The sequence below is a fragment of the Momordica charantia genome (genome assembly GCF_013281855.1).
Source record: "Momordica charantia cultivar OHB3-1 chromosome 6 unlocalized genomic scaffold, Mcharantia_2.0 BLBB01000006.1, whole genome shotgun sequence".
NCBI classification, from domain to species: Eukaryota; Viridiplantae; Streptophyta; class Magnoliopsida; order Cucurbitales; family Cucurbitaceae; genus Momordica; species Momordica charantia.
Window position 1 is genome coordinate 3,099,864 of NW_028275164.1, and position 25,604 is coordinate 3,125,467.

The 25,604-nt window shown below is 34.7% G+C and overlaps 5 protein-coding genes and 1 pseudogene across 7 annotated transcripts; 5 read left to right on the forward strand and 1 right to left on the reverse strand.

The window, feature by feature from the left end:
* The first annotated feature begins 1,471 nt into the window (after positions 1 to 1,471).
* LOC111006975 (putative cation transporter HKT1;4) lies at positions 1,472 to 3,726 on the forward strand (annotated as a pseudogene).
* Positions 3,727 to 5,824: 2,098 nt separating this feature from the next.
* On the forward strand, positions 5,825 to 8,526 carry PLA2-ALPHA (Phospholipase A2 family protein). The gene is made up of 4 exons (XM_022279412.2): positions 5,825 to 6,076; positions 6,167 to 6,209; positions 6,904 to 7,029; positions 8,165 to 8,526. Exons 1-4 carry the CDS (start codon positions 5,954 to 5,956, stop codon positions 8,338 to 8,340), a joined length of 468 nt encoding a protein of 155 aa, XP_022135104.1. The 5' UTR covers positions 5,825 to 5,953; the 3' UTR covers positions 8,341 to 8,526.
* A 617-nt stretch (positions 8,527 to 9,143) lies between these two features.
* On the forward strand, positions 9,144 to 11,104 carry ABCI17 (non-intrinsic ABC protein 3). Its single transcript, XM_022279411.2, has 4 exons — positions 9,144 to 9,417; positions 9,517 to 9,858; positions 10,289 to 10,476; positions 10,733 to 11,104. The coding sequence occupies exons 1-4, from the start codon at positions 9,378 to 9,380 to the stop codon at positions 10,985 to 10,987; spliced, it is 825 nt and encodes a 274-aa protein (XP_022135103.1). The 5' UTR covers positions 9,144 to 9,377; the 3' UTR covers positions 10,988 to 11,104.
* Positions 11,105 to 11,247: 143 nt separating this feature from the next.
* On the forward strand, positions 11,248 to 13,601 carry ATL43 (RING/U-box superfamily protein). Its single transcript, XM_088125472.1, has one exon. The coding sequence runs from the start codon at positions 11,722 to 11,724 to the stop codon at positions 12,991 to 12,993; it is 1,272 nt and encodes a 423-aa protein (XP_087981598.1). The 5' UTR covers positions 11,248 to 11,721; the 3' UTR covers positions 12,994 to 13,601.
* A 1,961-nt stretch (positions 13,602 to 15,562) lies between these two features.
* On the forward strand, positions 15,563 to 24,242 carry LOC111007064 (uncharacterized). Of its 3 annotated transcripts, XM_088125463.1 has the most exons (12): positions 15,563 to 15,907; positions 16,173 to 16,422; positions 16,543 to 16,607; positions 16,803 to 16,867; positions 17,141 to 17,224; positions 17,303 to 17,433; positions 17,809 to 17,887; positions 18,553 to 18,787; positions 20,002 to 21,608; positions 21,701 to 22,172; positions 22,476 to 22,567; positions 23,883 to 24,242. In XM_088125463.1, exons 1-8 carry the CDS (start codon positions 15,657 to 15,659, stop codon positions 18,762 to 18,764), a joined length of 1,137 nt encoding a protein of 378 aa, XP_087981589.1. In that variant the 5' UTR covers positions 15,563 to 15,656; the 3' UTR covers positions 18,765 to 18,787; positions 20,002 to 21,608; positions 21,701 to 22,172; positions 22,476 to 22,567; positions 23,883 to 24,242. The 3 variants fall into 3 exon arrangements, with proteins under 3 accessions (XP_087981589.1, XP_087981591.1, XP_087981590.1); XM_088125465.1 differs by lacking the exons at positions 18,553 to 18,787; positions 20,002 to 21,608; positions 21,701 to 22,172; positions 22,476 to 22,567; positions 23,883 to 24,242 and adding an exon at positions 18,345 to 18,515; XM_088125464.1 differs by lacking the exons at positions 18,553 to 18,787; positions 20,002 to 21,608; positions 21,701 to 22,172; positions 22,476 to 22,567; positions 23,883 to 24,242 and adding an exon at positions 18,331 to 18,495.
* On the reverse strand, positions 20,017 to 22,308 carry LOC111007063 (cold-responsive protein kinase 1). The gene is given in 6 exon segments (XM_088125466.1): positions 20,017 to 20,304; positions 20,389 to 20,539; positions 20,656 to 20,887; positions 20,968 to 21,181; positions 21,471 to 21,856; positions 22,093 to 22,308. Coding segments are annotated over 6 exon segments (1,293 nt in total). The 5' UTR covers positions 22,115 to 22,308.
* Positions 24,243 to 25,604: the final 1,362 nt, after the last annotated feature.

Here is a 25,604-nt window from a genome sequence, read left to right on the forward strand (position 1 = left end):
TATTTATATCGACTGTAATAAATTAACGAACACATAAATATTGACTACTTAGTTTTATTATTTTTTCTTTTTTTAAGTTATCGAGAGTTACAAATACTTTTAACCTCCGATCTCAATGAAAGGATTGTCAATTACCACTGAGTTAGACTCAAGTTGGAATCTTAAAAACAGCCTAATAAATTTCTAAACTTTTAATTTTGTGTATTGTGTTTAATATGTCACTAAATTTCCAACTGCTTATTACATTTTTAAATTTTAAGGACTTATTAGACATAAACCTAAAAATATAGAGACTAGATTTGTAGTTTTTCCAGTACAATTAAACTTGTAATTTAATCCATTGTATTTTAGAAAAAAATATATCTAAGTTTGAAAATAAGCTCTTAGATTCGATGAACCAAATCATAGAATTTTTGGACTTTAAAGTTCACTAATTTGAGTTCAATTCTAATTCCTTAATCGTTTCTAAAGTCATTTTCAAAAAGTGTAAAAATATGGTTCATTAAATAACTTATAAAAGTTAATAGGATTCTAAAATAACTCTTCACAAATTTGTCACTAAGAAAAACATCATATACAAAAGAAGATAGACAAATCCCCGACTTGTTTTTCATTTGCACGGAGGTAATTGGATTAAATTGACGTTTTCATATTATCGTAGAGAAAATTAAAAAAAATATAAAAAAAAATCAACAAAATATCACTAATATAAACTAATATTAATAATTTTAAATTATTTAAAATAATGAAAGGTTCATTTATTAATTTAAATATCTCTTATAATTTTTCTAGAAATATTTATTGACATCGAAATTATATTGATATTTCGTTCAACATTATCATTCAAATTAAAACTTCGACATTTCTATCGATATTGAGGTTTAAAATTTTTAAACAACCAATTCAATGAATGAAGTTGGAAACAAAGTTGGAACTTTTTCTAATATCATTTTCCTTTTATTTGTTTAAGAAAATGCCTTTCATGACCCTAAATAAAAGTTTCAACCAACCAATCCATGATTTATAAATGCTAATACTTTGCACTCTTTATACCAAAAAAGAAAAAAGAAATCTCAAAAGCTCGCAGAAAACGATCAAAAGTTTGTTGCCAATGACAAGAAAATTTAGCATGCTTTCAAGTCTCGTCTATGTTTGACTTTCTTGTCAAGCATTTTGGATTCAACTATTTTATTTCATCTCCATCTCTTCTTTTGGATTTCTAATTTTGACGATATTAAAACCTAGAACGGATCCTTCTTTTCGACCCACAAATCTAGATTTGTTCTACACTTCAGTGTCTGCCTCCACTGTTTCGAGCATGTCCGCCATGAAAATGGAAGTTTTCTCCAATTCCCAACTCATTACCTTAACAATTCTCATGTTTCTAGGGGGAGAGATTTTCACTTCCATGGTTGGCCTCCACTTGAGAAAATTTAGCCACCCACACCCACAAATAACTTCAAAGCCGCCAATGGATTTAAAATTAAATGATTCTAATGAATCCTTGAGGCATAACTCAATCAACTTTCTCAGTTTTCATCACTGTTTCTACTTTGGCTAGCTGTGGTTATGTTCCAACAAATGAAAACATGGTTGTTTTTCGGAGAAATTCAGGTCTTCTTCTAATGCTGATCCCTCAAGTTTTAGTTGGCAACACGTTGTACCCATTTTTGTTGAGGATTTTGATTTGGGTAATTGGGAGGAAGAAAGAGATGAAATTGTGTGATTATTTGTTGAAGAACAGTGAGGAAATTGGGTACCTTCCGATCTTGAACATCTTGTTCAGGAATTAAAAGAGTGTCTATTTTGAAATATTAGGAACTAAATAGACATTTAATTCAAACATGAAAAAGTGTATTTTGCCTTTTTTTTTTTTTTAATAGGGTATATGAGTGTGACTTTTTCTTTAATGAGTTTTATTTTAAATTTTAAAATTTTTTGGTATATTTCTTAAAGGAATTTATTAGTATACTTAAAAATACATATTTGTTTTATTTTATTTAGGTAATTGACCCCTTAAACTTTGCATAACTAGCTATATAATGAAAGTTTTTTAAATATCAATAATGTTGATGAAAATAGTTATATCTCAATCTCATGGAAATGTTCCTAGAAATAACGATGAGATGTCAAGATATTTATGGGGAAGTTATAAAAATTATGAAATTCATAAAAAAAATATTTATTTATATTAACAAACACATATTTTAAAAGGTACATATATTTCAGGCTAAGAATAAAGATTATATATTTTTTTATTATAGTTCTTAATTAAAATCATCAATTTCATTAAAAAAATCTCTAATATTATTTTATAATTATCATATAATCATAATAAATTGATCATTTGGCATTCTAATATTCTATGACCCTACAAGAAGAATGACAATAAATAAATAAACCGAACCCATCTCCATTTCAAACAGTCAATAATTTCCATTCTAATTTAATTATGGTTTGGTCCCATTGATCAAAATTTTATATAAAATTTGTTTTTTTTTAATTTATGGTAATTAGTCCCATTGAAAATTACATGTATTATCTAAGTTTGAAGGGTTTTTTTATTTTTTTATTTTTTAATGAATTGAAATTAGGGTTTTGGATTTACAGCTATCTTCCTCCATATACATCTTTCCTTCCATTGAAAGACAAGGAGCGAGTAGAAGATGATGTTCATCTTCAACCTCTGCAAAAAATTACAAGAACCAGACATGAAAAGGCTCTGCAAAATTTCTTGCTCTCACACCTCTCCTATCTCACCATCTTCATCATTGTTATTTGTGTAATTGAGAGGAAAAATATGGTTGAGGATCCAATCAATTTCAGTGTTTTCAACATTTTGCTTGAAGTGATTAGGTAACCCTTTGATCATTGTCATATTCATCATTTTCTTTTTCTATTCCTCTTTGATCTCCCAAATTTGGCTTATATATTGATGTTTTTTCGTGTGAAGTTCGAAGAAAGAAATACGTTAAAACACTATTTTGGTCACTGTAATTTTAACTATGATTCATTTTGGTCCTTTATTTTCAAAATGTTTATTTTGGTATGTACCTTCAACTTTGATTTATTTTAGTCACTGTACTTTCAAAATATTCGTTTTTATCCTTATACTTTTAAAAAATAACTATTTTGATTTCTTAATTTTACTCTTAATCTCATTTTTTCTATCACAATTTCAACACGTGAAACTATACTCAATATATTTAATGAAATGTAATACTAACTTTATATTAAAATTTGTGTAAAAAGTTTGAAAATAGGGATACAAATAGTCATTTTTTGAAAGTACAGAAACCAAAATGAATATTTTGAAAATATAAAGACTAAAAATGAACCAAAGCTAAAAGTATAAAGACCAAAATAATATTTTAACCACAAAAATAATATAACAAGAGTTAAATTTTGCGACAACTACATTTGACCTAAACAAATAAATTGTGAAAAAAAAAAAACTTCTAAACATCTATCTATATATATGTGCTTCTTTTTATATAATTTTTTATTTTAAAAATTAACTTTTTTTTTCTTTTATCTATGTGGCAGTGCTTACGGAAATGTAGGATTTACGACGGGTTATAGTTGCAAACGACAACTCCATCCCCAAAACGACTGTGTCGACAAATGGTATGGATTTTCGGGAAAATAGCACTAATTTTGGTCATGATTTTTGGAAGACTCAAGAAATTTAACATGAATGGTGGAAAAGCTTGGAAGCTTCTTTAATCCTTTTTTATGGTGATAATTTGATTGGTTAATTTTGATACTTACTCTATTTTGATATTTATAAATACATAAATACTCTACCTTCCCAGAATTAAATGATATTTAACTTGAGTTGTTTAGAGATCTTGTTTATTAATTTAATTTGCTACATTATAATATAATAAAGTTCAAAATCATAGAAATAAATTAAATATAAATATGAACAAGATTAAAGTAAACTAACGTTAATAACTAATTATAACTTCAATCAATATTTTGAGTCCAATCTTTAATTATGTAAACTAATACACACGCATTAATAAATAGTTAGCTACTATAATTTATCTCTAGATTATAGATTAAGTAAATCAAAAGTTATTCAAAATAAAAGATAAAATAGCTAATTAATATATACTTTTTATACTAAATGTATCACACTCGGTCTCTAATTTTTTGTATATGTTTTAAATTTTTATTTTATTTTTAATATAACAAATTGAAGACGGAGAATTAAACCTGAGAGCCATAAAAGAAGTAAAACATCTTAGTCATTGAATTATTGACAAACTTTTATCTCTTATACTTTTAAAGTTTCAATTTCATTATTTATCTATAAAGTTTTCAATGCCGTTTCTTTCCGAAGATAAAAATATTACCGTTACTGGACAATCAAATTGATTAATTAAATTTTTTTTTTTGAGGAAAAATTGATTAATTTATTTTATCCTTCATTTGGAAAAATATTCTTTTAGATCTTCATTTGTCGGTACAAAAGAGAGAATTTTCCTTTTCATAGGAGAGAGGGAAAGATTTGTCATTGAAATTAGGCAAAAAGTTTGAAAAGAAATATATGATAATAATAAATATTGAAAATATCAATAATACGAGACTTCTCATTCCCATTTCATGAAAGAAAGAAAAACGGTAAAATACTATCTTGGCTCTTTCACTTTTACAACTAATTCTTTTTTTTTTTTATAGTAAAACATATTGGAGAGAGGATTCGAATTCACGATCTATTGGTTTGAAATATATGCCGCTATGTTCGTTTTAGCTTATAACTTATTCTATTTGAGATAGTATACTAAGTCCAATTCATACTTATAATAAATTTTAAAAGTAATTATGCTTCAAAAGAAAGAAAAAAAAACTTAAAAATAGTTCCTACCTTAATTTTAGGTTTAATTTCCATCTGTCAGCTTGGTAAAATAATAATCTTTAGCTACCTACATGAGCAACTCAACAACGAGTTGATTTGATAATGATCGAATGACATTATTTCTTCAGTCTGTTGAGACACCTATACCTTCCTTATCATTTTAAAAGGAAAAGGATGGCAGAGACTATTTTTTTTTAAGACTTATGTCTAAAAGTTTTTAAATTTTTAAAAAGTGTCAATAGATTAATAAACGGTAAAAAGTGTATAATTAGACTTTCAATATTACGTCAAACCGACGTATTAAATATGTAATTGACTGTTAAATAAATCTATTAGAATATTTTTTTTAATTACCTATTAAACACGATGTTGGGATAGTGAAGGTTCAAGTATAACAAATAATATTATGGTATGGAAATTTCAACCTCTATTTCAACGAGTAGATGTCATTTATGGTTTGACAACCTTTATAATTTGACTTAAAAAAAGTTAAAATACTACTTTAGTCCGTGTAATTTTGACTTTTATTTACTTTATTTTAAACTTTATTTTAGTTGATGTCAAAGCTTCCGTTTTAATCATTGTACTTTTAAAAAAGCAACTAGTTTGTAAAATTTTATATACAATGAAATTTTTTTAATAAAAACTTGATGGCTACCTTTCAAAAAATTTAATGAATGAACTATCGTATTAAAAATTATGAACGAACAAAATGAGATAAAAGTGAAAATGAATGGATCCAAATAGCATAAACATAACTCACCCATTAAGGCACTCAAATTCGACCTTTGTGAGTTGGAATCTCGACCCTAATAGGGAAAAAAAAAGAACAAAATAGTGTTCGAAGAATTAAAAAAACACATTTGTTCACGAGGGGAGAGGGAGAGCCACCAACGCCACGATTACCCACATTCACCAATTCAGCCAATTTGGCAAACGTTGCCAAAAAACTAATGTCACGAGTCACTACAAGACAAGCACAGCCCCCTCTCCTCTCTTCTCGCTCAATCAATCTCTTACAAAACACCCACAAAACTTTCTTCAACCAAATACCAAAATCTTTAATTTGTTTCGAACTTGGGAAAAACAATGAGTCGATTTCAGGCCTTGTTGAAACTGCTTCTTCTTCTCTCTTCTTCTCTGCTCTGCCTCTCTGTGCCTGCCCGAGCCCTCAACATCGGCGTTCAGGCCATCGACGCCTCCATTTCTCTGGTTTGTTTCAAATAAATTTACCTTCCATCTTCTTCTTCTTCTTCTCTCTTTCTTTGTTTCTGGGTTTACTCTGTTTGCTTTCACTTGTAGAGCAAAGATTGCAGTAGGAAATGCGAGTCAGAGTTCTGTTCAGGTTCTCAATCTCTCTCTCCGTCTATGTGTTTGTGTTTGCCTTTTCAAGTTCATTGCATATTTACGGGTGAATGGAAGATTATTAACAATACTTTCTCATAACATATAACAAGTTTTTGGGTACTTAGAACAGAAGTTTGACAATTAGATTTGTTTTTAGGTTCAATTAGTAGTTTGACATCATATTTATAACAGAATTCGTCTTGTATTTGAATCTAATAAGTTTTTGGGTTCAATATGGAAAGAATCTGCAAAATCCTAGTTACCAATCAGCTAGTTGGGATCTTGTCTTCGTAGGACTTATCCCCTAAAATGTTGGAAGAAGAAATTCACGGTCGAACCCTGAAAGCAACAAGCGAGAATGGACAAGAAAAAGGAACTTGTCCACTCTCCTACTAATTCTTTTCTCTTTAATCAAAATCCATCCGTGTAGCCTTTTCCTTCCGTCGTTGTTGTCGGTACAATGCGTATAAGAAATCATCAACTATTTTCACAACCTTACTCAGGTTAGAGTAAACGAGTATTTTAGTACTGACAATTTAACAACTATCTTTGTAGCTCTAGAATGTTTCCGTTTATGCTCCTAATCCATGCAACGAAAGTGTTTAGTGATGTTATTTTCAAACTCAGAAGGGTTTAATGGTTAATCCAACACCCAATTTTTGGTCTAAAATTTGGATTTTTTTGGGCTTCAGTGCCTCCATTTTTGAGATATGGCAAATACTGTGGGCTGCTGTATAGTGGGTGCCCTGGGGAGAGGCCCTGCGATGGCTTAGATGCTTGCTGCATGAAGCACGACGACTGTGTTCAAGCCAAGAATAGTGAGTCCTCTTCCTCTTCCTTCTATATTCATTTTCTACTATAACATAGTTTATTTTCAGTGGTTTATTTCTACCGCATTTAATAGATAAGTGGCCCCAAAAGTAATACGGGTAGGCAAGTATTGACTTTTTAGTACTCGTCTTGTTCCCCTTTGCCCACTGTGTATCACGCTTCGTTTTAATTAGTTCATTGTTAATAGAACGTTTTGGCGTGACATGTTCTTTAGATAAATTTTGATTCGACGGGATATAATTTAGATTATATTTCTTAGTTTAATCTGTCTGTTGTTGTGTCCAATAATTTTGGTGTTAGGATGTTGATGAGAGGACTAAATTTGTCTCTTTGTTTGAGTTACCAATAAGGTCACATGTGATGTTTGGTTTACTTCATTATTGTTTATGGATTAAATGAGGGTTTAGGTTTACTTTATTGTTGCCTAATTCACCATTTGTGGAAGACAGACACAAGATAAATATGGTAAAATTTTAGGTTTTGTTTATGGGAATGAAACAACTTTTTTCCCTTCCCTTCCCTCTGTTTACCAAATTAATAGAATAGTGAAATGGGAATGTGGAGCCCATGTCTAACTTTAAATTCTCAATTTATTACCGGTTAAGGTATTACTTATCTCTCTAATGGTCAAGTATTTGAATCTCCTAGCCTCTGGTCGAACTAAAAAAAACGTATTTGGTTTGTTAAAGTTTTATTGTCGTTATTGATATGACTCTCCCTCTTGTACTTGTGAACATGTTATATCTGCAACTATCATACATACGAATAAGTGTTATGAAAAATTTTAAAAACAAAGTTGAACATAAAAAAGGAGTGTAAAAAAGGTCACACCATCTTCGAGACCTTGAATATTGTTGTGTCTAACAAATTTCTAAGCTTTCGATATCCTAACTCATTAGATACAAAATTAAGAGTTTAAAGACCTATTTGATACGAAATTGAAAGTTCATAAACTTGTTAGACGCGTTTTAAAGTTGAAGGATCAATTAGACATAATAAATGAAAGTTTATAAACCTGTTAGAAAATTTTTATGAAACACAACGAGGTTCAAGATTCATGGACCAAACATACCATTTAACCTTAAAAGACAATGATTGGGTGTGTGGTATTTGGTTGGGCAGATGACTATCTAAGCCAAGAGTGCAGCCAAAGCTTCTTGAATTGCATGGAGAACTTCAAGAGATCAAAGCAAGCAACTTTCAAAGGAAACAAATGCCAAATTGATGAAGTCATTGATGTCATCTCACTTGTCATGGAAGCTGCCCTCATTGCTGGCAAAGTTTTTCACAAGCCATAGCCTAACCCTGCTTTCTCTTCTCTTCTCTTCCATTTTTCTCTCCTTTCTATGTTCTTCTTTCCATTTCTATCCAACTTCATTCATTTTCCCCTAATGCTTGTTTGTAAAAGAAGATACTAATGCCTTCTTTTTAAAACTCCTCTCTTTCCTCTTAAACAATCAATCATAATCAACTCTTTAATCTTCCTTCTCTCTCTAAATTCATTCAAAGAAGCTTAGCAAAGCAAATATTGAAAGTTATCCATCTGAATCAACATTTATTTGGTGCTATGAGAGTTAGTCATGCTCGTCATATTATTGGTAGGTTACACGTTGAGAGCTACCCAAATAAGATTCTTCACAACCTTAAATCTAAAAAAGAAAATGTAGAGATGATTTTAGAACTTCAAGATCTTAAATTTTCAATTTGATTTGTAGGGTACTTTCGCTTAATTTCAATCAGATTTCTATAGTTTTAAGAGCTTCAAACTAGTCGATTCAGTTTCCATTAAGTTTTAATTTTTCTCTTATGATTTACTTAGCTCTAAATGATAATACAACCAACAATCGACACACTCAACAATTTGTAGAATTTGACTAAACTATAAAGAATATGTGAACAAGACTAAAACTAGCTCTAAGAACTTAATTTGGTAATTCAACCTACATGAATGTAAAAGACCAAATTTCTACCAAGAACAGAAACAAAGGAATAATCAATGCATAGCCTAATACTTAATAGTAAATAATATCTTAAAAAACTTTCAAAATGAATAGAAATCTTTGGTAACCATCATTATCAAATGTGCCTCTCCACCACCTTCTTCTTCATGTGACTATTTCTCTATAAAAGTTGACATTATTCCAGAAGAGAATCTCAAAACAAAACAGAGACGTGATTGTCCTGTTATGAAACCACTTTCGATTGCAGAGAAAAAGTATTCCAATCATTCCATTTCAACTGGGTGCGGCTCTATTCAGTCCCTTCTTCATCCCACGCCATTATTTTACCACCACAAGCTCTTCTGCAACTTTCAAGTTTCGACCCGTCGGCCAGAATGATTCCAGATTCTATTGATCCGGCCCACCACTCCAACGGTATCTGTATAACTTTTGCTACTTTCGATTTGATTTTCTTCTGTTAATGGAATATCTCCAATCTATGTCGGTGATTGGAAATTTGGTTTGGGTTTGCAGGCGATCGGCTCCGGGAGCATCTACTGGTGGTGAGCGAGGAAAGTGAAGACGGAGGAGTGGATGGTCATCTCAAGATTCGGATTCGTAATCTGACCAAGGTTTCGGACGGGACGGAGAATCCGATTCTGAGAGGAATCAGCGTGGATATACCCAAGGGGAAGATCGTCGGAATTATTGGGCCGAGCGGAGGCGGGAAGTCCACGACGCTTAGGGCTCTCAATCGGCTCTGGGAGCCGCCGCCGGGGACCGTGTTTTTGGACGGTCACGATATCGTCGATCTCGACGTTCTCGACCTTCGCCGGAATGTCGGCATGCTCTTCCAAATCCCCGTTCTCTTTGAAGGTGCGCCACCATTTCTTCTCTTGTTTCTTTACTCCTAGGGCAAGTTTTTGTTAAACCGATCGGAAATTTTGGGGAATTTCTGGAGAATTTTTAGGGGAAAAGTAAACAATGTTGACATTAGTTGCTAGAAGTTGAGTTTCTTTGCAAGAGCATACAGGAGGGGACGCAGATTGAACCTAGCATCCAAATTCTTCATAATCGTAACTTGTTTTTGAAGAACAGTGTTTTTACTTTCTAGAAATTTCAAAACTATTTTTGATCATACGAGAGAGAATTGAACGTGCATTCCATGTAGTCCAAATTTATTGTCATGATCTGAGATTTTTCTGAGGCTTATGTTTTTGAGACTGATACTGCCAAAAATCTGTGGCTGCTGCAAATTCTTTGTTACCCAATTTTCACAGCAAACATTCCATTTCTTTTCCTTCAGGGACTGTTGCTGATAATATTAGATATGGACCACAGTTAAGGGGAAAGAAGCTGAGTGATGATGAAGTTTACAAGTTACTCACTATAGCAGATCTCGACTCCTCGTTCTTTAGCAAGAACGGCTCTGAATTATCGGTCGGGCAAGCTCAACGTGTCGCACTCGCTCGTACCTTAGCAAACGCGCCTGAGGTATTTACTTGCATTCTCTGAATCACATCACACCACAGCATCTGTTCTCCTCTCTTACATTTTGCTAGTGCTTTTGAGAAAGTGTGAATGAATTATAGCATAGCATATTGCTAAGTAGATATGAAATTTAGATAGAATTGGAATGGCATTTGTGTTTGATTGTTATGATAGTAATTGATCCAAATGTTCTGGATCAACTTGTGTGTTGTGTGTTGTGTTATCATTGTTTGATGATGGGATGTCTACTGTGGTGAAGGTGTTGTTGCTCGACGAGCCAACAAGCGCATTGGATCCAATCTCGACAGAGCACATCGAGAACGTGCTGGTGAAGCTGAAGAAGAAGAGGGGATTAACCATTGTAATGGTGTCCCATAGCATCAAACAAATCCAGAGAATTGCAGACATAGCCTGCCTGCTCGTGGACGGCGTGATCGTCGAAATCCTATCCCCCGACAGACTCTCGGAAGCAAAGCACCCAATGGCCCTCAAGTTCCTTGAACTCGGCTCTTGAAATTTAAAAAAGAAAAAACCCTTCATTGTTCATGTGTCCTCGTGTTTGTTTGTACACACATTCAAAGATTTCTCACTTCCAATGAAGACAAAACAAACAAACAATGTCGTATCGGTATCGCTATCGCTCCTATAATCGTTAGATATCTCTCTTATAATCGTTGGATGCATGATTCTATAGAGATTCGAACAGGGTCGGGGAAGAAAGATGATAATTGCGGTGCAGAGAGGAAGGAGGAAGAGAAGTAGGAGTGAAAATAGTGAAAATGTAGGAAGAAAAAGACAGATGGGGGGAGGAGTTTGGGGGTGGCGTCGGCAAACTGAACCAACAGGGGCGGGGGGACCGATCCAATGGTCTGCTCTGTTGCACGCAGGCCCCCAACATCCGTCACGTGCTCACTCACCTCCCGGCCCCACCTTCCCTTTTTCTTTTTTTTTTCTCTCCTTTCTGCCACGTCATCCATTTAATTAATTAGTTAATTAATTAATTAGTTAATTAATTAATTTTTATGATTATAATAATACAGAAGGATTTTGTGTTGTGTTTGGATGGTTTTGTTTTGCATGATCTCTATAAATCACATCCATGCCGAATCTTTCTTCTTACAATAAATTAATTAATTAAAACTTTTTTTTTCTTTTTGTGGTGTGTAAATATAAAGAAAAGACAATAATTAAAAATGAAAATTCCCATTTGCTCCCATTCTCACTCTCATTCCTCTGTTTGATTCAGACATGGGCGCCCTTCCCAATCCCTTCTCCTTCTTCTTCTTCCTCCTCCTCTCTTTCTCCATGGCCGCCGCCGACCAAGCTCCGGACCTCCGTTTTCCCCGTCCGTTTCTGTATCGCTTCCAGGCTTTGGAAGGTGCTGTTTTGGTTGCTCCGCCTCCGCCGTTTGCCTCTGCTCCACCTCCTGAGGAGAAGCCGGTTTACGCTCCGTTCCGGCCGAGCATGGCGGTGGTGGTGGGCGTTCTAACCACCACGTTCTCCATCACGTTTCTTCTCCTTCTGTACGCGAAGCACTGCAAGCGTGGGAATGTGGTGGTGGTTGGTTACTCGAGGCGGCCCAATTCGATGGGCAGCGGCCCGAACCCGAGCTTCTCGGCGAGGAAGAACTCCGGCATCGACCAGGCGGTGATCGAGTCGCTCCCGATTTTCAGATTCGGGTCATTGAGCGGCCAGAAGGAGGGCCTCGAGTGCGCCGTTTGCCTCAACAGATTCGAGCCCACGGAGGTTCTGAGACTCCTCCCCAAATGCAAGCACGCCTTCCATGTCGAATGCGTCGATACTTGGCTCGACGCCCACTCCACCTGCCCCCTCTGCCGCTACCGAGTTGACCCGGAGGACGTCCTCCTCGTCGAAGACGTCAATATTTTAGTCCACAATCAGGCGGCAGCGTCGGCGGGGGCGAATCAAATCTCCCCTCCGCCTCCGCCTCTGCCTCCGCCGCCGCCGCCGCGGGACTCCAAATCGAAGGACGTGGTGTTGAACTTGGAGCCGGGGAGAAGAAGCGGCGGCAAGGCGGAATCCGGGAGAGTCTCCGGGAGGCATTCCTCGGTGGGGGAGAAGCGAACCGGGGGATTCTGGCAAAACCTAATGGAGAGAACCGGCGAATCAAGCTCCCGGGATCCGGCATTGTTCAGACGATCGCTAGACAGCTCGTCCGCCGCGCCGAGGAAGAGAACCGAAACGGTGGCCGTCGGGTGCTTCGATCGGCCACGGAAGGACGGGCTTCTGTTACCGGACGAGAAACCGAACCTGCAAAATCAGAATCAGAATCAGAACAGGTTCGAGCATCGGATCATAGTTTCGCCGAGGGGAAGGGCAGGGGAGGCCCAGCGGCAGAGATGGAGCGACGTACAAGCGTCGGATCTTCTGTATCTACGGTCAGAAATGATAATATCTGAGAGCCGCAGGTACTCGGCAGCGTCATTACCACCGGAATTAAAGCGACAGCGACGGATGGGGATGACCCGAATGACAATGGCAGAAGGCGAAGCGCAATAAATTAGAATTACAGTGTCAGAAATCACGGACCCCAACACTAAAACTCGCACCACCATCCACCAGGTAAGGAAAGGACAGGTTGACGGCGACGGCGGCGGGGGCGGGGGCGGCGGGGCGGAGGAGGAAGGTGACAAAAGAGGAACTGTAGGAGAAAGGGGAGGGAGAGGAAAGCGGATCTTGGAAGGGGAAATGGAGAACAAGGGAATTTAATGGGGTGGGTTTGGATTATATATGAAAAAGGTACAATTCTTTTTAGTGAACAAAGAAAGAAAATAGTGTGTAGGAAGGAATAACGAACCTGGGCCTTTTTTTTTTTTTTTTTCCTTTCTTTCTTCCTTTTCACTTTTATCTATCTATCTATCTTGTCTCAGTCCCAGTTCTATGATCCATTGCTATGATATGATATTAGAATTTCTGTTTTGGTCAGTTTGTAGTCAACCCTTTTGTTTTGACTCTGCTTCTGGTAGTATACATACAGTGTTCCTTCTGAAACAGGGGAATTTTTCTTTTTTTACTTTTTTGTTATCCAAATTCCAAACCCAACAAGGAAATTGAAGATTTTGATGTTTAGAAACTCAATAAATGATATGCATTGATTATCAGCTGTATTATTGGATTCATTTGTTTAAATTATGTTTCTCCGACATACCCATTTGTTGGTTACGCTGAAAAATAAAATAAAAGTGCTCCATTTGAAACCATTCGGTAGCAGAAGTCGGAAACTTTGGTCCATTGACAGTGAGGGCCATGGACCAGAAGCTTCACTCTGGCCACTGCGCGATGGCGATGGCACAACCGGGAGGGGAAATTGTGACTAGTAAATTTTTAAGAACAGACCTTTCTTTTCTTAGAATAAACAATAATTTATTATTATTTTTTTTTATAACGGGGGAATCAGAGTTTTGCTTCTCTAAGATTCAAACTTCAAATCTCTAAAGTTGGTATGACCAAAAGTTTCAAACATTTTTTCAATTGAGCTACTCTTGAGTGTAAAATGGCTGTCTTTTCTTTTTCTTTAGAACATTTTGGAAAACTTAGAAATTGAAAATTGAATTAATTATCAAATAATTAATTTTCTTCTTTTTTTTAATCTAATTCCAGAAAGTATAACATGATTAATTTAAATTTCAGGTTCTTGAATGATGGAAATTCAAAAGAATAGTTTAATTTCATAAGAATAGTTTAAAAAGAATAGGTTGTTTAAAAAGTTAAGTTATATTCTTTTAATTTCATAAGAATAGTTTTTAAACTTTCTTCCTAAATTAATATTATTATATTATTGGAGATAGAGGGAAAAGAACAGTTCAGAAAAGGACACTATCAAAGATTAAAGAATTTGAAAGATAAGTTGGAGGGACAGGGGAGGGTTACTTGTAAGTTGTAAAATTTTAAAAAATAGATCTTAAATTCTATTTTGGAAAATAGACCTGCAATTTTATTTTGCAAAATAGATCTTGAATTTCATTTTAAAAAGACCTCAAATTTTTTTAACAAAAAATAACCTTCATTTTTCCTTTTTTTTTTTTTAAAAAAAAAATAGAAGATCATTTATTTAGAAAACTATATTTTTTTCATAAATTAGTTATAAAAGAACATTTTTTTAAACTTAACCAATGAAAATGGTATGAGTCATTAATTATGTATTTTAAAAAATTTGATAAGAATAGTTTTTAAACTTCATTCTTAAATTTATATTAATAAAATATTAATTATTAAAGGGATGGAAAAAAGTTATAAAAGAGAACATTATTAAAAATTCATAAATTAGAAAAATGTACCTTAGAAAGAGAACTTAAAAGAGAGATAGAAAAGGTAAAGATAAATATAGGTTGTAGAGAGACAGAGGAAGGTACTTGTAATTTGTAAATGGTACAATTTAAAAAGTAGGTTTTAACTTTTATTTTGGAAAATAAATCTCCGATTATTTTTTAAACATATACCTTCATTTTATTTTTTGGAAAAATATAAAATCATAAAACTTATTATTTTTTTCTTTCTTGGTTTTAAAAGTAAGTTACAATACTTAAAAAAAAATGATTAGGAACAGTTTTGCAATCTAAACTCAAAAATGGAATCAGTAGTCTAAATTAGGATTTTAGTTAGGTTTCGTCGAGATTGGGATGGGATGGAGATTCAAATCAAGACAGAAACACCATAAAATATGAAAACTTTCATTTCCTCTTTAAAGTAATTTATCCCAAATCCAATCGAGAGCAAAACATATTATTTTTATAATTGGGTTGGAGATTCGAATTCATAACATTTTAGTCGGAGTAGGTACCTTAATAGTTAGCTTTTTATTTGTTTTTCAATTTGAACACAATCCAATAGATAAGCATATATTAATAATTTGGTGTTACATATTATAGAGATCTATAATATGGTACTAATATAACTAGATGAGATATCAATAAAACATCATTAATGTGTTTTTTTTTTGAGACTATCATTAATGTGTGTTTAATAATAATAATAATAATTCTTTAATTTATTTGAAAATTATGAGATGCCTTATTTATTAATTTAAATGTTAGCTTTTATCTATATTTTCATCCAAATCTCTATAAAATTCAGTAAAATAAGATGGTTCCCTTCCAGTGGTGGAGAGTCGTTAATCGTTACCTCTCTGTTTCAGATTTCGGAACTCAGAAAGTGAATAAAAAATGTTATCTATGGCGATCGACAGCTTCTCTCCGACGAAATCGGTGGCCGGAATTGAGGCTCAGAGACCATGTAACCAGGAGTCGTCTTCCACACCTAGCCGCTTACAATTGAAACCGAAATCGAAATTTCCATCGGTTTCAGAGACCAAATCTACGAATCTTCGCATTGATTTTCATCATAAGCTACTCAACAAGCTTAATGTGCTCCCGTTTATGCGAGTTTGCTGCTCTGTTTCTGCCCTATTTGACTGGTTAGAGCCATTATACCCATTCTCTCTCTCTCTCTCTCTCTCTCCCTCCATTTTTATTTATTCTCCATCAAATGTTTGATTGATTCTGAACTTCTGAGCTTCGTGTATAGAAAAGGATTCAACAAGTCCTCTGCGAATCGGAATTGTGAATGTGTTTTTGAGATTTTCCTCTTGGGTATAGGATGTTAATTCTTTTTATGACTAGCTTACGTAGAAGCATTGTTTGTATTATTGTTTCCGTGACTGATAATAGTTTTCTCTGCAGGGATTCGTGGAGTTGTATGTTGTTGAATTTCTTTGGTATTTCTTGGAGATGGGCGACTCAAATTACCTCCTATTACTTGTTCTTGCTTTGTTTAGCCGTGCAAGCCCACGATTATCCATCTCCTTCTGTTAGATATCCTTGTGAAGACGTTAACAAGTACTATTCTCATGTACCACAGTTGACAGGAAAACCTCTCAAACTTAAGCTGAATTCCATGATTGCAGCACATCATTCCTTGTCCTACAATGAGGTGCCTTTATTTTTCATAACGAACTTTTAGTTTTAGCTATAGCTTGACTGCTCCCTCTTCTAGCTTGTATAATAAGTTACTTAGGCATGTAATGCTCAGCTAAGAGGATTTGATGAACAGGTCTGGGAAGCTATCAAGATTCTTGATGCTGCTGATGTGGACAAACCAGAAGTCTCATCAGCAATGTAACGCTCATTACAGCTGAAACCACTTCAGTTTTTGTTTTATTTGTAATTTCCATTCATACAAATCTAATTATTTCATGAAAATGTAACTTTTCCCATTTTGGTGAAGTGGCCATTTTAGAGCAATTGCACCTTAATAATTCTACAGCGTTTTTTAAATTCTACCTGAATATTTGTTGTCAACTTTTACCGCAGAGTGGAGATCTACTCGCAAAGGATTGTGTCAAAGTCTCTAGCAGGGAAAAGCAAGGGTTGGAACAGTAAGTTCTTTAGTGAACTAATTATGGCAATTACAATGTAAAGTGTCTAAACTAAACACCTTATACAACATGCCTTTCACTTTGATCTCCTGCTCTAAAGCTTTCAGTTTAACTGTTTAAGCAGCTTTCTTAACAATTGAGCAAAGGATGAATGTATGCCTGTACATACTTTACTGTAGAAGGTAACAATCTTTATGTGGTATGGCATTGCAAACTAGCAGCATCATTTATAGGTGAAGTGTCTTTTTCCTTCTTTTTCATTTTGTTATTCAGGGGAGCATTTGTGGCCTCGTTCGTATGGGCTAAGAGGTCCATCCTTGACCGATTTGCAGAATATCCATCCAGCAGATAAAAATGGTAATTTGAGAATTTTCTATTCTGGCAACAAGTCGATGAAATTCGTGGAATATTAGTAACTAATTGAAGTTTGTGCAGTGAATTCCTCCCGGGGAAACAAATATTTTGGAGAATGCCAAGTTAATTCCCCACGATGTTTGAAGCCAGCCTATAGAGAAGCGGCTTCTGATACTGAAGCCGACAAGGAAAAATGGGCACCACCTAAGCGCGTAAGAATTTTGAATTTGGAAATCTTTTTTCCCTAGGAAAAAGAAATGCGTAGATTCAAAGCATTCCGTTGAATATTTTTATGTAAGAAATTGCTATGAATTTGGGACATGATCTCATATATTCAAGACTATCCATGACAGTACCTTATATTCTTACTTGTGGCTGGTTATTTAGATTAGAATTAGAAATAGAAAATATGCACTGTTATCCTTGAAAACCTGGGAAATCTCTAAATTCTAAATGAAGACATATCACTTTCCTAATTTAACTAGGTAAAAGATACGGCGATGGTTAGATTTAGAAGGCAGTTGTTACTTGAATTGTCTTTTCTTGTATACCATGATTTCCTTATCAGCAATGGTTTTCACTGCCAGGTTAGAGGAGATATAGCAAGGGCAGTGATGTATATGGCAGTTTGTTATGGATTTCACCTTTCTGATTCTCCAAACAAGGGTAGGTTTCAAGAAAAAATAAAAAAGCAATAATAGCCAATGCAATGACATATTTACAGATTTTACTACTTCAATCATTTATATGAATTCCAAAGAATATTAACAGATATTATGGAGTCTGATGCAGTAATTTTATAAAATTTTCTGTTTCCCTGTGTTTCAATTTTAGAAATGTGTTTCAATTTTAGAAATTATGATAAGAAGAGCATAGCAATGCATAGGAGGAGTGTTTGAAGAGAATAGGATATTAAAAAGATAATCATGAGATAGCGGGAAGAGCTCAGAAAATTAATAATGAGGGAGAAGTACTCTTCTGGATTGTGGGTTTGGGGATGTTGAAGGAGAGTTAGTGTTGCTAGAGACTTCTTGGAGATGCTTATATGTGGGATGTTTTTAATTCTTTCTATTGTGCAAGTTGAGTTATACAAGCTCAAAATTTTGTAGTGCCTCGATGCCAGGTTGGATTAAGTGTCGGTCATGGATGGAAAGCTTGAAAAAATTTTAATGTTGAAGCATAGGAGCAGGTGATGGGATCAATGGTCATGTCCTCTCCCGTGGATTAGTGGGATGGGTCCCAACACCACGATTGTCCAGGAATAAAATTTTGCTTAATAGATATAAAAAATGATTGTTCAGATCTTAATAGGTTTCATCCATTTTCTGTAGGAAATAACGAGATGGGCCTACTTTCCACATTGTTAAAGTGGAATGAGAGTGATCCGCCATCAAGAGAAGAGAAGTTGAGAAATGACAGAATATGCAAGCTTTATCAGCACAATAGAAATCCTTTCGTTGATCATCCAGAATATGCTGATCTAATTTGGAAGCAAATTTCTCCAACTCGTGAAAGCTCAAAGTTCCATAAAGGAAAGCAATGACCAATTCACCTCCTAACCACAAGGTGAGAGTTTCTTAGGAGGAGGTATTCTTTTGTCCTTAGTTATCTTCACTCTTTTCTCTGCTTATTGAAGGAGGAAATCATGACGGTAGTAATGCAATAAAATATGTATAATATAATGCTATAATGGAATTTACAGTTCTTAATGATTAACCAAAAGCTTGACATATTAGGCTAGGGTTGATATTCCCAATTCCTTCTGATTAGTGGATTTAGATATTAATTTAGTTTAATATAAAATGGAGGAAATAATACTTCAATAATTTAAATTTAGAACTTCGTACCATAATATCATGTAAATCATCCTTAAGCTTTCTCAAAGCTTAAGCTATTAAGCTAAGAAAAACTTTTCAATCCTTTTTTCTTCTTTGAACTCTACTTTTTTTCCTTGCATCTTCATTTATCCAAAGCTTCATTAGCATAGCCACCAAAATCAGATCTACCATCTGTTCCTCAGCAACAAAGGCTAACATTAGTGAAAGATAAGAGGCAACACCCTTTTTAACTATTACAGGAATCATAGTTATGAATGTATTGTTGATGCTGGAATTAACATTCCCCTTACGGAAAAAAAATCCTGAAATCCGTAGTTCTTCTCTAGAAATATGCTTACCCCATTTTCAAGGGTTTATGCATTATCATCAGGTCCCAAGGCTTTTTTGAACCTGAATCTAATTTCCTCCTTACAAAGTTTCTCTTGGTCACCTTTTATTCTCTTTGGTGGGTGGGTTCCACCTCTATGAATGATCTTGGCAGAAAAGATTTTAAGAAAAAGGAAATAAGCTCTTTTAACAATGTCATATCATTATCAAAATTGTCTCATCTTATGATAAAATTTTAGAGAATATGTATAAAAATCTATATCTTCTTCAAGAAATTAGAATGCCCCATACCAAGATGGAATATTGAGTTGACGTAGAAATTTTGTTTCTATTATTGTGATGACATGTGAACAGTTGAAATGACAAGATTAGTAGAAAAGTGAAAAGCAGAGAAGCGCATTAATGTTTTTAGTGAGAGTAATCTAAATACCTTACTGTAATGGTCCTCATCAAAATTGAGACACCAATGTCCTGTTGACATAAAAAATGGAACGACTAAGTTAAAACTATATGATAATTTAAAAATGATGATAAGTGGTTCGATTTCTCCTCTAACTTGTAAAGATGCAATGGCTTGGAAGTCAAAGAGCAAGTTTCTTTTCCATGACAAAGCAGGCATTGGCATTGCCTTCACTGTAGAGGAGGAGTGGTATCTGCACAATTATTCCTCGAGAGATCTCTGTTCCTTTTATGCCTTCTGTTCAAGAAAGCTGGTTTCGAAGGTGTTTGAATGATTTCAAATTTGTATGTTAGCATGGCAACAATCTCAGACATTGCAGGTCTCAGGTTGCCATGGGGCTGAAGGCACAACAAAGCAACCTGAATCGCATGTGCTACATCCTTCTCCACATATCCACCATCCTTCATCTTTAGATCCACAAGTTCGATTACTGCTGACCTCTCATATAGTTTCCATGCCTGTATAGTATCCTTAAATAATCATATTTGAATGCCTTAGAAATTGATAAATACTTGATAATAGCTGAGGGATTTTATGCATACATATTCAGGAAGATACTGCATTTCGGATGGTAAAGAAAGATTTGTGTTTTTTCTACCACTGATGATTTCAAGCACAAGAACTCCAAAACTGTAAACATCTGCCTTCTCTGACAGTTCCCCCCTAATTGCATATTCTGGTGCTGTATAGCCCCTGAACAAATGGAGGGCATGTCACAATGCTATAACAACAGAACGCTACATCAAATTTTGTAGCCAATGTTTTATCAGACGTGCCTCACAGTAAGGGAAGTTAAATGGAAGGCTTACAGAGTTCCAGCAAATGTAGTGCTAAGGTAAGCTTGGTCATCAGGGAAAAACCTGGCCAGCCCAAAATCACCAATCTTCGGTTGAAATTTGTCATCGAGAAGAATGTTGCTTGCTTTGATGTCCCGGTGAATAATTCTTAGGTGGGAATCCTCGTGTAGATACTGCAACCCTTTAGCAATGCCTCTGATAATCTTCAATCTGGTGTTCCAGTTGAGGAATTGGTCGCTTTGTCCTATGTTGTGGGATAATCCAACATTATGTATTGGAAGGTAAAAGGGTAGGGAAGATCAGATAGAGAAGGATAACTAGTACCATATATTATGAGATCCAAACTCCTGTTCTCCATGTATTCATACACGAGTAGCCGCTGAGGCCCATCTGAGCAACAACCAAGCAGGCGAACAAGGTTCTTGTGTTGGATGCTTGTTATCAGTCTGACCTCTGATAGAAATTCAGGTTCTCCTTGCTGGGATTTGTTAAGTGAAAGTTTCTTAATTGCAACCAATTTTCCATCTTCTAGCGTTCCCTATAAAGATAAGTTTCTCTTTAGTCCAAAGCTAAGTTTTGAAGTAACGTAATGTGGGATTGATCTTTTTCACGAATTAATTATATAATAATAAATTCTGCATGCTTGGACTCCAGTAGACCTTTATCTGTCAAATACATTCAAATCATATTTTGCATTTAAACCCATCAACTGCATTAGCATACATATATATGTTAGAGAAATATAGAATCTTTTCATATGGCGATGCAAATGTAGCAGGAACTAATTCTTGTGCATCAAATTATTCTAGCCAATGAAACTCAGATACCAGATAGACGGGTCCAAATCCTCCCTGTCCAAGAAGATTTGCCGGATCAAAGTTCTTTGTTGCCTTTTTCAATGTGTGAAAATCAAAGTAACTTATTGAGTGGAGGTTCTCACTCAACAAATCTGCTGATGCTGCAACGTGAGATGAAAATATTTACTTTTTGCAATTTTGTAAACATTATTATTTTCTACTGATCTTGCCACTAACTCTATTACCTTGAGCTGTTCCAGTTTGTCTTAATAACTTCACCACCTTATTCGGTTTGAGAGACTTCCTAAAGATCAATACGAGAATCAACAATATTACCAGCACAGCTAGAATCCCGAGGAAAAAGAAGAACACTGGAGAATGTAGCAGAGATGATGTAGAGCGATCATCAGAGGTTCCTGGGACAACAGAAAAAGCAAAGCACCATGAGATTGTGTCGCACACAGAAGTTCATTACTAGGATTATATAAATTTTTCTGGCTTCAAAATGCAATTTGAATCACTATGAACATTACTGGAAAGAGGGAAGGCTCCTACAACTTAAAATTTCTTGCCAAGACAAAGGCCAAAGTTAATGTTCAGTTTCATATCTGGTTCGAACAACTGTCCGAATCAGTGGGGAGTTTACATTTACCTTCAAGTATGCGGCGAGGCATCCTTCAGTTGGCCTGCAGAACATAAAGGAAGAAGCTTGCAACAAAATATCCAATTCAGGTTCCCCCTTCTCTGTGTTTGTCTCTGCTTCTTGGGTTTTCTGTTTTATTGTTTTTGCCTTTGGGTGGGAAGTGAGGCTGCTGAAAATGCTTGAGCTGAACAGATGATGACACAAAACCAACATAGTTTTTGTCGAAAGAGGGAAATTAGTGGGGAAGGGTGAAACTCCCTCGGATATTACAAATTCTCATTTGGGTCTTGTTTGCTGTTGTGTTGTGGCAATCTGATTGAAATATCCAAACTTTTATTTTCTTTTCTAATTTTCCTTTCTTTGATTGATATTGTAAAAATGGATAAAAGCAGGGACAGGGACATTTGTTTGTGATGTCCAGACACAGATGGGATTTGTTGTTCTCAACAACAGCTAATTGAAAAGAACAAGAAATGTGTTCATGGTACGGCTTTCTTCTCTGTCTTTCTTTCTTCTTGTTGTGCTTGTTCTAGAATTATCAACAGATAACCTTAATAATCACCCCCTTCATCTGTATTATGAGATAAATTAATTTGCTATTATGTATTATTATAGCCTTTATTTTATTTTATAAAATGTTGTATTGCGAAAGAAGAAAAAGACCATTTGAGTTATGCTGGATATATCATAGTGTCATGCTTTTTATTTGAAACCCATATTTCATAATATAAGAATAACTATTTCACTCTTGTATTTTTTTTTTTAGTCAAACGTATATTGTCCATGTAAAAAGAATAAATAAATAAAGGTGAAATATTTTGGTAATTCCAACTTTCAAATTCACAACAAAATTTTGTTTAGTATGTTTAACTTAAAAAATTATCTAACGAACCTTGAGTTTTTAAATGTTGTATTTGATAGATCTCTAAATTTTAAAAGATGTGTAATAAGTTTATGAACTATTAAATTTGTGTTTAATGCATAATAGATATTTGATTCACACAACATTCTTTAATTTTTTTTAAGTACGACAAATTGAGGGCATGAGAGTTTGAACATTCGACTTTAAAGAAAGGAGTTGAAGGAATAAGTGTTAATTATCACTGAACTATACTCAAGTTGACAATTAACACGGTACCTTTAAATAAGGTTTAAGAACCTGTGACTCAAAATTAATATTTTAGAGACTTGTTACACACTCCTCAAAATTCAACCATTTATTAAACATTTTATAAGTTTAAAGATTGGGTTGGAATTCAACAATTTATTAAACATTTTATAACTTATTAAATATTTGATTAGAAGGAAAACAAGGCAGTGGGGGCAGAGGGGTCAATTGATTGAGATTGGGTCAAAACGCAGAATTCCAAAGCTTTGAGATCTGGAAAAAGTCAACATGTCAAGTAAAATCCAACAAACATAATTAAATTAGTTAAAGAAGAATTCAACCGTGGGTTACACTTCATTTCTTAATCATAGTTTAAGATTAAAACGTCAATCCCAATTAATTACCCAAAAAACCACAAACCCAAATCATCACAAAATCATTCCCTCTTTCGTATTGTGGACACTGGTTTCTGCTAAAACCAAACATATGTTGTTTGTCATTTCTCCCCCTGGCCTTAGGATCCCATCTTGAGATTAGAGCCTGAAAATGGGCCTTCGATTTTATCTCGCACCGAAAAAAAGATACAGTACTACACGAGTACTATACTCTTTACTCTTTTTGTTTACATTTATATATAATTTTTTAATATCAATGAACTCCGTGTCATTTTTATACAATCTTAACGTGGCAGGTAATGAATGAAATGAGTATTCATACTCCCGTAGTATCAGAAACTTCCCGTATCAACGTCACAGCGGGAAAGCTCACGCCCAACTCGTTCAGAACTCAGAGAGAGAGAGAAATGGGAAAAGTAAGTTTTTATTGGAAAGTAGTTTCGAAATTGAATGCACACTGTCCACAGTTGTTTGTCAGCTGCTACAAAAAAGAAAAGGAAAGAAAAAGAAAACAGGGCACTATTCAATTCCATTGCTGTTCACCCAGAATTCTCTTTTTTTTCCCTCTTTTTTTTCTGACCCATTTCAATTCAATGCCCTTTCCAAAATCTGGGATATGCGTATCATATTGGTGGGATTTCATTTTCCCTTCTCTTTCTCTCTCTCTCTCTCTCTCTCTCTCTCTTCCTATTTTCTTTCTCCTTAAAGCACCTATCTGACCTAACCAACTAATTCCCATGAACTGAATTGGAATACCCAATAAAATTTCTATCAAAAAAGCTGATGGGTTGCTTTCTCTTATGCTCTTCAACCTCTTAACCATTCAAGTGATTACAGTTACATTCTTAAATGTTATGTCTTTATATTCATTTTTAAGTCAATAGTGATCAACGTAGGGTATATCGGAGTAGGAGATTTTGTGTTCGAATCCGTGCTTGTTGAGTCTTGAGTCTTGTGCTAATATTGGTGTTTGGAATATTCAGCAATGCGAACAAATGGGTGGGATGGAAGGGAGAGCTTTGGTTTCACTTACATTAAAGAACAAAAATTAGGATGTATCAACAAAAGAAAGAACAAACTCATGATCAACAAAACAAAGAGCTTAAGAGTACAAACAAAAAAGAAGCATCATCATCTTTCATCATCTACACAGCAACAAAAAACAACAATTGTTTGAGCTTCAACTTTTTTTTTTCCCCTCATCTACTTATTGTGAAGTGGGTTAGGGCCAGTGGGGACAACCCTTTTCTCCTCAGAGCTGCTGCTTCCATTATTGATCGTGGCCATCTCCTCAGAGCTCGAGAAGGAGCACTCACAACAATGGAGGTTCTTTGACTTGCAAGAACCGAGTGTCGTCGTCTCCATTGTAGTCGTTAAGCTGTCGTTGTCGTCCTCGCTACCGTTGTGAGCCGGGAACAACATCTTCCGAGCTCCGACGACCGAGCCAATGCAGATTAAAATAGCATAAATTATCCAAAGCACCAAAATGGTGGACTGAGCTACTCTCATTGCACCCTTCATATCCCAAAGTTCCAAACTTTAGGAATCATGTGAAGACCCACAAAACCAAAAGATGAGAATATACTTGAAAACACCTCTCTATGGGGAAGTTGATAAAAAACAAACAAAAACAAAACAACAGAATGCTGAATTTATACTTGAAAAGTGACCTGTGAAGAAGAGAGAGAGAGAGAGAAGGAAAGGCAAAAGGAATTGGAGAAGAGAGAGAGAGAGATAAGGGAGGAGAAGTGAAGAACATTAACTATGGTGCCTTGGAAGAAATATACAATAAAAAGACCTTTTTTTTTTCTTATTGATACATCAAAATCGCTCTCTCTGATCCAAAAAAAAACCCTTTTTTTTATTCACCAACCCTCATTAATGGCCATTGGCATTGGATGAAATATCATAACAAAATTAAACAAGACAAGAATTTGTAATTGGGAACTGTAACAAAAGCCCAAAACATAACATTCTGTTCTCACATATATAATTAAAACCCACCCATAACCCTAAAC